A 13,350-nucleotide genomic window follows, 5' to 3' on the forward strand; every position below is an offset into this window, starting at 1 on the left:
ACTCCCCTAAGTGCTAAGGGTATAATGGAAGGCCAAAAAAGGGTTCTTGCCGTCAAGGAGTTTATATTCCCAGAAGGGGGGGAAAACCTTAAAATACCTATATACAAAACACAAAAGAGTGTAAATAGAAGGCAATATCAGAAGGAACAAACTAAGACAGTAAGATGGGACAGAAAAGGCCTCTTGTAGAAGGTGCAATCTGAGCTGAATCTTGAAGGAACCTTTGAGACAGAAATGAGAATGGAAAGCATAATATGGAAAGACAATCAACTCAAGAAAAATGGTGGCTTCAGAGATTGTGACTATTTGTAAAGGAGGAAAGTTTCCGCTATGAACTATAAAAATGCCTTGATATTCAGAGTCTAGATACAGAACTTACCTAAAGGGAACTTTCTGAGGACTCATCAAAGGGAGAAAGAAACTACCAGGTCCAGGAGTTAGAATGTACTGGTTGGTCATAGGTATCCCCTATATGTGTGTTTCAATTCCATTGTACTTTAAATTGAAGCCCATTCTCCCTAAGGACTTTATGTGTACTCTGGTAATGTAGGGACTTGTTTTTGTAACCACTATTCTTCCTGTACCTCCTCAATAAATCTCTTTTCTAAAAGGTAATGGAGTTTGACTAATAATGACTGATAATATGAAGTATAGCAGAGGGGACCCAAGTATTAGACACAACAGCCCATCAAGATTATCCTTAAGATGCTAAGAATGGTAAACCTCCACACTCTGAGGCTCAAGCTAGGGATCCAAGTACTTGGATAGGGACTAAGCCCAGAGGACTTGTTCCATAAGGGGAAAAAAATTCTAACAATTTGAATTGTTCAAAGTCAGAATGGAAGTGAGTTCCTCTCACTAGTGGTCTTTAGGTCAACAGGTAGACAACCATTTGTTTAAAATTTTATAGATTCTTATTCAAGCTCTGGTTGAACTGGAAGGCATTTGAGGTTTTCTCGAAATCTGACATTCTGTGATTCTGTTTCTAACTTACTTGATCTGATTTATTGAACTCTCTAATCATTCTGTTTGATTCTGTGATAGACAAGATTATTTCTAATTAGCTAATAAGCTCAAATACCAACCTGTTTTTATATTGGGAATAATTTTTTTCCCCTTTAGAACAGACAGTAGAGAAAATAAAGCCATTGTTAACCAATTCATTTGGCTTAGACTGTTAAAAGTAAATCACGTCTTCCTCTATCAAGGCATTTTGACTCTTCTGTTTTCATATCCAAAAGGAGATCTTTAGATTCAAGTGTAAATGATGATTTAATAATGCTAAGGGACTTAGTATTTTACATTGTCAAAATGTGCATCAGCAGTAATTTGTGAAAAAATACCAATCTATCAGTATTGGATGATGTCAATGATCAGGTTTGGAAAGGTAGAGGCTAATTCAGTTCCTGAAATGACATAGCTGTAACAAATTAGTGTAAAATTTAAAATAATATCAATTACTTCAGGTTCTTATTTTCTATAGAGTTTTATTGATAATCATTTGAAGTAGAAAAAATAAACAAGAATAGAAGTATAAAGCCTAATTTTCAAACCTGACTTCCCTGAATACAGCAGAAAAGCATGGCTGAAAGTCAAGCAGGAGAAGACACACATGTGGTCATTTAGGTTAGAAAATTAGGCTTTATACTTCGATCCTTGTTTATTTTTTCTACTTCAAGTGATTATCAATAAAACTATGGAAAATAAGAACCTGGAGTTATTGATATTAATTTAAATTTTACATGAGCAATTCAAGTATCTCTTATTTCCTTCCTATTCTATCCTCATCTTTAGTTAGAGGTGTTATGACTTTTTCTTACTTGCTTGAGAAGAACTCATTTTAGCAAAATAGAGAATACTGAAGTAATGCTTTCTGAGGGCCTGAAAGAGATTCCAGGATGACATGTATATATTATGTATAATATATATGATATATTTATGCTACCCATGTTGAAAAAAAAAGAATAGAAAAATAAAGTAAATTTTGAAAAGATGCCTCAATTTACACTCAGATCATCACTTCTCTTACTGAAAGTAGGCAGTATTTTTTATCATGATCATTTGAAATTGTCTTGGATCATTGTATTGATTAGAGGATCTAAATCTTTCACAGTTGATCATCATTACAAAATTGGTGTTACTGTGCACAATGATCTCCTGGTTCTTCTCACTTCACTTTATATTAGTTCAAATCAGTCTTACCATATTTTTTGGAAACTACCCCTTATCATTTCCCAGAGCACAATAGTATTCCATCTCAATCACACACCACAGCTTCTTTAGCCATTCTCCATATGAGGGCAGAAAAAGAGCTTCTATAAATATTCATGTGCATATAGATCTTTTCCTTTTTTTCTCTATATCTTTGGGACATAAGTCTAGTTGTGATATTGCTGGTTCAAAGAGTATACACAGTTTTATAACCCTTTGATCCTAGCTCTAAATTGTTCTCCCAAATGGTTGGATAAAGATGAACTATTTTAATATGGATTCAAATAGAATGATGAACTGGTCAAGTAAATTAGATCAAGTAAGTTAAAAACAGATTCATAGAGTCTCAAAATTAAAAAAAAAAAACAACCACCAAAGACCTCAAAAACCTTCAAGTATAACTTGGGCTTGAATAAGAATATTCTCTACAGAATTTTAAACAAATAGTTAAAGACCTCAGTGATTATCTCCATCTGCTTGTGGGTACTTCAAACTGTTAGAAACACTTTTTTCCTTATGTAGCAGTCTCCTTAGAATGGTTGGACAGCAACTCCACCAGTGGTGTATTTAGTATCTATTTTTCCACATCTCCAGCATTGACGTATTCTTTTTCTGTCATGTTAGCAAATCTGATAGGTGTGAGGTCATACCTGGAATAATATATTATGGCAGAATATGTATAAATATTATAGAATATGTGTCAATCAGTCAAACAACAAGCATCTAGTAAGTACCCACTATATACAAAGCACTGTGCTAGATTCTAAGGACAAAAACACAGGAGATGAAACAATCTTTGCTCTTCAATGTGTTTTACATCACTGGTGTCAAATTCAAGTAGAAATGAAGGCCACTAAACCCTACTTAAGAATCTCTGCAGGCCATATTTTGATTTAGAAAACCACATTAACATTATCAATGTTTTAGGGTAGTTTTGTTTATTTCTTTAAATACTTCCTAATTGCATTTTAATTTGGTTCAGGTGGCACTCAGTCTTCTGTTCAACACCACTGCTTTACAATATGTAATACATAATATTATATAACAAAACCCAGAGTGCATATTCAGAAGGTCCTGAACAAGGCAAGTCAAGTGGAAATAATTTATCCTTTAATAAAAAAGAGCAACTTGGCACAATGGGTAGAGTGTTGGCTTTAAACTAGAAGAACCTGGTCCCAGGCCATGTTTCTGACTGGTTAAATCACTTAACACCTCAGTGTCCCCAGGCAGCTCTCTAAAATTGTACAGGTCTCACAATAAGACTATTTAATAATTACTAAATAAATACTATTTACAGTACTATTTAAACTACAAATGAATTGCCAACCACGTCAGTGGAGAGTTTCCATCTTAAGAGTTCCATATAATGACAAAATCAAAGGATTGGAGCATGCCTGCTCCCCCTAAGCATAGAGAACTGTGCTGGAGCCCTAATGAATTGGCTCATGTCAGTGGATTGGAACATTTTTCAGTGTATTTGCATCTCAGAGGAAATCAGTAAACACTGCATCACAGAGCTAAAATAAGCTTTAACAATCAAATTGTTTTGTTATTGGTCTAGATTTAGGAAAGTGAAGGAGAAAATGTTAAAAATGTAAATAACTTAAAAGTGTGTCTTGTATTTTTTCCTCGAGAACCAGCTGTTAAAGTTTTACTAGCACACAGTAAGTATACTCTAATGTCACTTTGGGGAAGTCACGTAATCTCTTTTGGCCCTTGTAAAAAGAGGGCTTGGAGTAGAGAACTGCTTCCGTCCCTTTCCAGTTCTAAACACAGACCTTTATATTCTTAGTCTGTGTACGTAAACTCAATTTAAAGAGCTCTGTGTGATGCCGCCAGACGCCGCCAGAGGGCGGTGTAGGCGGAAGCCTCACCATCTCTCCCTGGCCTTCTTACCTTCTTTACTGTACGCCACTGAGTCTTGCCCTACAACTTCCCCCGGAAGTAGTGGTTGTTGACAGTATTTCTTGTCCCTGCCTTGAGTTGGATGGTTGGAAATCGGTACGTGGGGTCGCAGAGACTCGCCTCGAGGGAGGCCTCAGGTGCGGCCAGAAGATGGATATCTTGAAAGCGGAGATCTCTCGGAAGCGGCAGCTGGTGGAGGACAAGAAACTGCTGGGGGTGAGATGCGTTCAGGCTGGAGGATGTGGAAAGTGGAGCGGAAGGGGGAAAGGAAAGCCTGGGCTGGGGGGAGTGGGGATCGTGGAGAAGAGCTTTGGCGACCTTCCTCCTTCCCCTGCTCTTCCTCTGAATTTCTTGAGTGGAAGATAACGGAGGGATCCTAGGAAAACTAATATCCCCCCCCCCCCCCACCCCATAAGAGCAAAGCTTTAGAGATGGAAAGTGCCTTAGAGACCGGCTTCAGTCCGTTTTGCGAGTGAAGAAATCGAGACCCAGAATACAAGTACTTATTATTATAATAAATAGCATTTATATAACTCTTATTATGTATCAGGTTTATGCAACTAGCAAGTGGCCGAGACAGAACTTGAACTCGAGTATTTCAGACTCCAAGCCCTACTCTGTTGTATCGCCTAGCTTCTTATTTGAAACAGACTAGTACATTACAAAGACTTAAGTTGCAAGACAATATTTGACTTTGCAAAATATTGATACCAAGGATTTTTTTTAATGGGTTGGAGCGCGAGAGGGAGAGGAGATTTCTAGTTAAATTTTTTTTAAGTGGGAGGAGTGTTACAGATGTGAAAAGTTGAATGGATTTTCAGAGGACATCGTTGTAATAATTTTACTTAATTATCTTTGTTACTAGTAACCACTCTCATGAAGAGGAAGTGATCTGTAAATGTTTGTAATGTAACAGAACTTTAAAAAAAAAATTAGCCCGTGTTTTCTCACCCCTTCCTCTCCTTGAAAGTAGTTTACAATCAGATTTTGGTTGCAGATATACTTAGGTGCATCACGAATACCTGTTGCTTTATTAGAGGACAATTAAAATTCAAAGTAAAAGTGTCCCTAAGTCTCTAAAACCGATGTAGAGTTGGAGTTGGATGATTCAACCAATTCCTTTTACAGATATGAAACTTCATACTGTTAATATCTTACAGATTTTCCTGAAGATTTAAAGTAGAGTTAACGCATCTCTGTAAAGTGTTTTCCAAACTTTAAAGTGCTATAAAAATACCTTCTACTTGCCACAACTACGTAATACCAAGACCAAAGCTGCGTCTTTCCCAACCCAACAGTCTTTCCACATTTTTAATATTGTTGGAACTGAGTACTGATTGTGGACACTCTCAGGTGGATCAAGTAATCTTTTTCTGATTTACTTATGTAGCTTTGGATAACAACTTCTTTTCCAAACCCTAAGCCAAAAAATGGCACCTGTATTTGTCATCTTGCCTTCTTCACCATCCAAGCACTTCTCAGCCCAGTGAAATTGCTTTCTGACTTTTCCTCATCTTCATCCTTCATGCAGTGAAAAGAGCATAACACCAGATTCATATCTTGTTTTTGATGCTCAATATGTGTAATTAAGGCAAGTCACAACTTCCCTGGGTTTCAGTTTTTCATCTGTAAAATGAGGGAGTTGTACTAGATGGGTCTACCAGCACTTGATCATTGATTGATATATTATCTGTCTAGAACAACCTGCTTCTTTTAACACTGTTGATTCTCCTCTACTCCTACATTGTCTCCTGTATAGCTCTTTCGGGATGTTTCCATTCTAATTTTAATTGACCTCCAGCCCATCTGCCTGTACCCTCTCCTTTCCCTTCACACTCTTTCTTGCTGATCTGATGAACTTCTATTATATAAAACCCTCAGTTTCCAAATGTTTTCACAGCATCTTTCATAACTCTCCCTTCACTTCTCTTTACTCTTGTGGGCACTTTTCCAGTTCAGACTTTCATTACCTTTCAACTGAACTTTTGTAATAACCTCATTATTGGTTCCAATCCATCCTCAACACAGCCACCAAAATAATATTTTTAAAACCAAGATCTGACTATGTTATTGTCCTGTTCAAAAGTTTGAGTGGTTTTCTGTTGATACTTCAATAAAATTCCCCATCCCCACCCCAAGTCATTTAAAAGTTTTTCACATTTCTTTCACTAGACTTATTTTATATACTTCCCTTCACATACTCTGTATGGACTGGGACTGTTCCCATAGAGATGGACTGAGTCTGTGATTGCATTATATAGGGAACTTTCAGATAAGGAAACTTCCTTTGCAGCTTCAACTCTTAGAAAGTATTTTCCAGGTTCTAGCCAAACTCAATTATATCTCCCTAAACATAACGTTTCATCTTTTGCTTTTTTTCCCCCCTTGCTATGGTTTGTCTTGTATCCATGGATTACATTAGAGTTTTGTTCATCTAAGTCTCTTAAAATTTTTAGTGCCCTTCAAGATTCTACTTGAGCACTGCTTCCTACTTTTTGCCCCTCCATTTTTTAAATATTCTTTCCCTCCTCAAATTGTCTTGTAATTATCTATCTATGTGCATGTTGTATTCCTCCTATAAAATAAATATAAACACCTTGGGTACAGAGACTGTTGTTCTTTTTGACTTTGTATTACTATAGTGTTTATAATGTATTATAGTGTAATAGTGTAAGTACACTATAGTGCAGCATAGTATATATAATATAGTATATTATTACAAACACTAGACACTTTGATGGATGCTTTTTGTTGTTGAGAAAGGACCTATTATATTGGTTTCTCCCATTATACAAATAAAAATTTATGTGTTCATCACTGCCAAAAAGGCTAAGAATATTTTAGACAGCAGAGATTAGCAAGAGTGAGCTTGATGAGGCAGATAGATAACACTCTCTAGGTGGATCATACCCCAGTTCTGGAGACAGGAGGTCTTAGTTTCAAATATGGCCTCAGATATTTCCCCGCTGTATGATTCTGGGCAAGATACTTAATCCCAATTGCCTAGCCCTTGCCAATTTCTGACTTAGAATTGATTACAGAAGGTAAGGGTTTAAAAAAAAAGGAAGGAAGGAAAAAGAAGGAATAGCGATCTTGTTGCACCTCTGGCATAGAGAGCATTATCATATTGCATATAGCATTCAGAAGATTTTTTAATTTTGATTTTATATTTTTACAAGTAATTAAGTAGAATTGTGTTTCTAAAGTTTACAGATATCTGGGAATGTCAATATTTTGGAGGGCTTTTTATGTTTCATAATGATTTTAATTTCCAAAAATTAGAAAAATGACATGACATTAATAAATCAAATAAAAGTTAATAATAATAATATATTCCATATATGGAAAATTGGAAAGTACTAGTAAGATAGATAATATTGAAATTAAGGCTTATACAATGACTTTCTCTTATCTCCCAGCATCCTTAAAAAATGGTATTTGGGGAATTTGTATTCTCAGGTATTATCTTTAAAGCTATACAGAGTACTCTATTCTTTCATACTATTTGTGAGTCTTTAATTGAATGTTCTATTGTTATACTGAAGCCTTTGAACATTTAGTAGAAAGTACCATTAATCAATGATTCAACAAAAGTACCTCCTGTGTACTGAGTACTATGCTAGGTGCTAGGAGAGATCTTTATTATCTCTCTTAGCACCTAGCAATAGCACACAGTACACTGTACTCAGTACCGTGCTCCTCTAATTTACCTGTAATGTTACCCTTCATTTCTAAACCCTGTACCCATTCTAAGCTTATCTTGGTATAAGATGTCAGATGTTAGTTTATACCTAGTTTCTGTCATTGCTTTCAAGTTTTCCCAGCAATTTTTATAAGTTCTTGTCCCGAAAGCTTGGATTTTTGAGTTGATCAAACACTAGATTACTGTGGTCATTTACTTCTATCAATTGTGTACCCACTGTGTCTACTCCAGTAATTAACCACTATCTTTCTTATATAATACCAGACTGTTTTGATGACTACTGCCTTGTAGTATAGTTTGAGATTTGATACTGCTAGGTTGCCTTCATTTACTTCTTTTTGCCATTGATTCCCTTGATATTCTTGACCTTTTATTCTTTTTTTTTTTTTTTAACCCTTACCTTCTGTCTTGGAGCCAATACTCTGTATTGGTTCCAAGGCAGAAGAGTGGTAAGGGCTAGGCAATGGGGGTCAAGTGACTTGCCCAGGGTCACACAGCTAGGAAGTGGCTGAGGTCAGATTTGAATCTAGGACCTCCCATCTCTAGGCCTGATTCTCAACCCACTGAGCTACCCAGCTGCCCCCTTGACCTTTTATTCTTACAGATGATTTTTGTTATTATTTTTACTAGTTCTACAAAATAATTCTTTGGGAGTTTGATTAGTATGATGTTTAATAAGTAAATTACTTTAAATAGTATTGTCATTTTTATTAAATTGACTTGGCCTAACCATGAGGAATTATTATACTTCTCCAAATTAAAAATATTCTTAAAAATTACATTTCCAGTCTACAGAATCCAAAGATGAATCAGGCAACACCTAAATCTCCGTTTAGAGATTGAACAAATAAAACAAGTGTTTTGATTCTAGTGGGAGAAAGAAAGGTCACACACTCTCTTTCAGAGACACATAAAAGTTTTCATGTACATTGACACACAGTCGATTTAATAACTCCAATCTTTGCACTATTTAATGTGTTTTCTTTAGTTGAGTTGTTTGGGAACTTTTTAGTGACTCTGTTTAAGTAGTTAAGATGGATGAGGATAGAGAAAGGTGAAGATAATTGATAGGTGTTGTTAGGAATTAGGTAATTGATAGGAAAAAGAATCATAAAAGATACAACTACAACTTTCTTGTTTTAATACTTAATAACTTAAGGCGTTATAATAGAGATTAAGGTACCTAGGGAAGTGCTATAGAATTTCAGCCTACTTAGGCAAGACAACAAGCATTTCTTTCTTTCTTTTTTAAAATTAAAAATCCTTACCTTCCATCTTTGAATTAATACTGTGTATTGGTTCTAAGGTAGAAGCATGGTAAGGGCTAGGCAATGGGAGTTAAGTGACTTGCCCAGGGTCATACAGCTGGGAAGTGTCTGAGGTCAGATTTGAACCTGGGCCTCCCATCTCTAGGCCTGGCTCTCAATCTACTGACCCACCCAGCTATTCCCAAACAAGTATTTCTTAAGGGCTTACTACATGCCTGGCACTATGCTAGTCATACAGAACATTGTTTCTCTGTAAACAGAAAGATATGCAAATAGTTAGAGGTGGAATTTTACATGTAATCACCAATTCCCAAATTATAGTATGTTTTAATCCTTAAGTATTTGTTTGGAGGACTGCCTTTATTGAGGCAAGTAGGAGTAAATGTTATTTGTACAAAGGCTTTGACCTTATTGGTGTACAGTTTTAGGATAATGAGACCTAGTATATGGAGGAACAAAGGAATGAAGAAAAGTAGAAAAAAGAAACAAAGGGAAAACACTGGGTATACTATGTGTCTTTGATATATAGCACTAATTTAAAAGCATTAAATGTTATAAGTATCTTTATTGACACTCCAAGCAAGAGAATTATTAGCTATTTCCTGTTCTCTTTTCTTTAGTCTTTATTTGCTTTTGTCAGACTTCTGTGGTGCTTTTTATTATTTTGTTGTTTAGCAGTTAATTGCCTTATTACTTAACATGCCTGTCAATAATAACATCAAATTTCTATTATGGCTTACAATTTCATAGAATTTTACATACATTATTTTTTGTGTTCCTCAGAATAACCCTGTGAGATTTCTTAATTTTTTTTTAGTAAATCTATGATTACATACACGTGTATACTACCTTCAACATTGTAGATCAGAACCCTTCCATGCCTTCCTGTCACCTTGATTTCTTTTTATATCTTCCCATAACTCTCCACTGATGTGCTTATTCATTATTTTGGGGCCTTTCTCTATGTTACAGGTTCTTAACATTTTTTTGCCTTGGACCTCTTTGACAGTTTGAATCCTATAAATCACTCCTCAGAATAATATTTTTAAGTTCATAAAGTAAAACATATAGGCTTACAAAGGAAATCAGTTATATTAAAATATTATCAAAGTCCTGAAAAAACCCTACAAATTAATAGACTCCAGGTTAAGCACTCTTGCTCAAAGTCATTTAATGTTATCTCTCTCGATGCAACATAAAGACCATTCATTAGTTATTCTTCACTCTTATATCATTGGTCTATCTCCCTTTCAGGTCAAACATCATTTAGGATGTTTTTTTATAACAGGTCTGGTTTGCTAGTTGTCATTGGGAATCTACTATAGATTAGTTATGCCTACGGTCTTTGTTGTTTATTTGGTTACTCAATTTTGATCCTCCAAAGCTTGTGTTTTGCAGCTATTTGACATTACTAGAAGAATATAGTATTTAAAAAGTTATGATTTTGTTTTATCAAGAAGCTTCAGGTTGTTAACAACAATGGGCAATGTCATGAAAGCAATACTGTTCATTATCTTTGTCTTTTCTTTGGAATATAGTTCGTTTGTTTATCTACTGAGTGTTTCAAGATAATTTTTTACTAATGGACCAGTAGTTCATTTAATTGCATATAATATTGTGAACAATAGAAATTTTTCACTTGCTTTTCATTCTGTGGATTATTAGGCACTTTTGGGTGCCTAATCTCATTTAGGAGGTACTATGGTGTTCTGAAACCTGATGTAGTCAAAAGGTCATCTGTAAATAGTATCTAGAGGGGCTCATCCCTCCTAAATTCCTTCTATTTGAACTATTTGTTGGATATCCTCCATCACCGAAATAAACACTTTTGGTGAACTTATCTGTCCATGTATTGCAGTTAGTAGATTGGCATATAAAGTTGTTTTCGTTATTTATTTCTCCAAGAAATCTTGTGTCATCTTTTTGTATAATTGGACAAAACATTGGAGGAAAGCCTTTGGCTCTGTCAAATTGAATGGTTTTTTAAAAATAGTTTACAAGCAATAAAATTGCATTTTCAGCCAGTTTTGCGACTAACAATGTGGTCCATTGTAGAATGTCACTTGTTCAAACCTAACTTTCTCTCTCATTTTTTAAAAATCAGAAATACCCTCCATATTGTCAAGGCTACCATTCATTGAGGTAGATAGGTGATACAGTGGAGGACTGGGCCTGGAGTTAGGAAGATCTGAGTTCTATTATGGCCTTAGACATTTAATAGCTGTGGGACCCTAGGCAAGCCATTTTAACCTTTGTTTGCCCCAGTTTCCTCAACTGTAAAATGGAGATAATAACAGCACCTACCTTGCAGATATATTGTGAGCATCAGCTGAGATGGTACTAGAGAAGCATTTAGCATAGTACCTGGCCAATGGTAGGTGATATATAAATGCTTATTCCCCTTTGTTTTTCTTCCACATGTTTGTTGGTCAGTCTCAGAAAGATACCTTAGAAATAGAGAAGTAACTTGCTAGTGATTTCTGTGCTCTTAATTGCCTTTTTTTCAGTAGTAATACCATCTCTGATTTTTCCAATCATTTGGTATTTTCTTAATATATATATATTTAGTCTTTGTTCCTTAAAGCCCTCAGAACTGTGCATAACCCTCTCTGTATATTTGTTTTGGTCTAGTTTTCTTTATTTTTTCTTACACCATTTTTACTTCCTTGTATAAAACATTGGAGTCTGAGATACTGGAGCACAAATGTATTGTCATTTACAGTAGAAATTTTGAAAAGTTTTGAATTTTTTTGTCAGTTAATTGTCCTTCTAGTTTTTGCTTTTAATACTCAAGATATTGTGGCATACTTGGGTCACATGCTAACCTTTCTCCAAACAAATTTTTTACATTGTTGCTTCATGATGTCTTATTCATTTGTTTGTTCAACAAGCATTTAAGAAGCACCTAATATGTACCAGGCACTGAGACAAGAGCAGCTAGACATAGATAAAAATTTAATGATCCTTGCCTTTAAGAGCTTAGAAACTACTGGGGAAACAATATGTGTGTATATAATGATATTTGGGAAGACTACTAGCAGTTGGGGGAATCAAGAGAGTTTCAGGTAGGAGGTGGCACTTGAACTAACTTTGGAAGAAACTGGGGCTTCTAAAGGTAGAGGTGAGGAAGGAAGGGCAAGCCAAGATGGGTCAGCTTGTAGAAAGCCGTAGAATTGGGAGATAGGATTTCATATAGGGAACAGCCAGTTTGCCTAGAATGTGTAGTGTTTGAGTGAATGAGGGAATAAATGAAAAAAGTGTTTATTAAGTACAAACTAAATGCAAAGCATTGTGCTAAAGTACTGGAGATATAAATAGGAACATAAGACAGCCTTCAAGGCTTTTTCTTACCCCCTTTCTAATGGGGGAAGGTTTCAGCTACAAGTCTAATGGAAAGGTCCCATGATCATGATGTTTCCAGCATGGTGACAAGGCATATGGCAAAGCACCAATGATATGCATCCCCTTTATTGTCTTTTTCATTCATAAGACATTAAGATGCTGATTGATTTGACAAAGTCAGGGACATAATGGGTGGTATTTACTTTCTTTTCTGAATCTTCAGTAATGTTGTACCCATTAAAGCAGCTGCCAGACTACATCTCCATGGGGTTTTCTTCTCAGGATAGTGGCTTTTAGGGTGAGGCTGGAAGCAGGACCGGTGGTCTGAGGGGTGCTGCCCAGGGCTCGTAGGTCCTTATCTAATACCTGAAGCTGTAGATATGGTCAGACAGAAGCAAATTCTACTACATTGAAGAAATAATGTGGGTTAAAATAATTTCAAGGGAATGAAATGACTTTGAAATAATTATAGGTAGAATCTCAGGAGGAAAAAAAAAAGGATTAGCCATAAAGTCTTCTAGAGTGGGTACAAAGAATGAAGAATTGAAATGAGAACCAAAAAAAGAAATTAAAACACTCAGAAAGGGAATAAGTCATTTAGAGCAAAAATGAACAGCTTTTCCAAGTAGTTGAGACTTGAAAAATACAAAGGTATATAAAAATAGAGGGTGAAATGGAAAGTGGGGTAAGGTAACCCTAAAGTTCCATATTTCAGTCCTTGGCCTTGGGGAGCTAGGGTATTGCACCTCCAGGTTTCTCTGACCCCACAACTATTCTCTATAGTTAACTAACAGACCTAAGATTTAACAGGAAGGCAGGCGATAAGATGCAGAGGTAAGGAGGCAGGGAAGGCAAGAGAGCTGGTCCCCCTCCTCCAGGAGTCCACAGCCCCCTTTTGGGGTTTAAGATATCTTCATCTCT

General features: G+C 35.8%; 1 protein-coding gene across 2 annotated transcripts in view; it reads left to right on the top strand.

Annotated features, from left to right (window-relative positions):
* Positions 1 to 4,134: 4,134 nt before the first annotated feature.
* Positions 4,135 to 13,350, top strand: part of PRPF18 (pre-mRNA processing factor 18) — a 55,521-nt gene continuing 46,305 nt past the window's right edge. Inside the window, exon 1 of one of the 2 annotated variants that reach the window (XM_001368644.5) lies at positions 4,135 to 4,332. In XM_001368644.5, coding sequence (XP_001368681.2) covers positions 4,267 to 4,332 — 66 coding nt within the window. In that variant the 5' untranslated portion in view covers positions 4,135 to 4,266. The remainder of the gene's footprint in view (positions 4,333 to 13,350) is intronic. The other variant, XM_056800848.1, reaches the window with a different exon arrangement.

Source organism: Monodelphis domestica, chromosome 5, assembly GCF_027887165.1.
Source record: "Monodelphis domestica isolate mMonDom1 chromosome 5, mMonDom1.pri, whole genome shotgun sequence".
NCBI lineage: Eukaryota > Metazoa > Chordata > Mammalia > Didelphimorphia > Didelphidae > Monodelphis > Monodelphis domestica.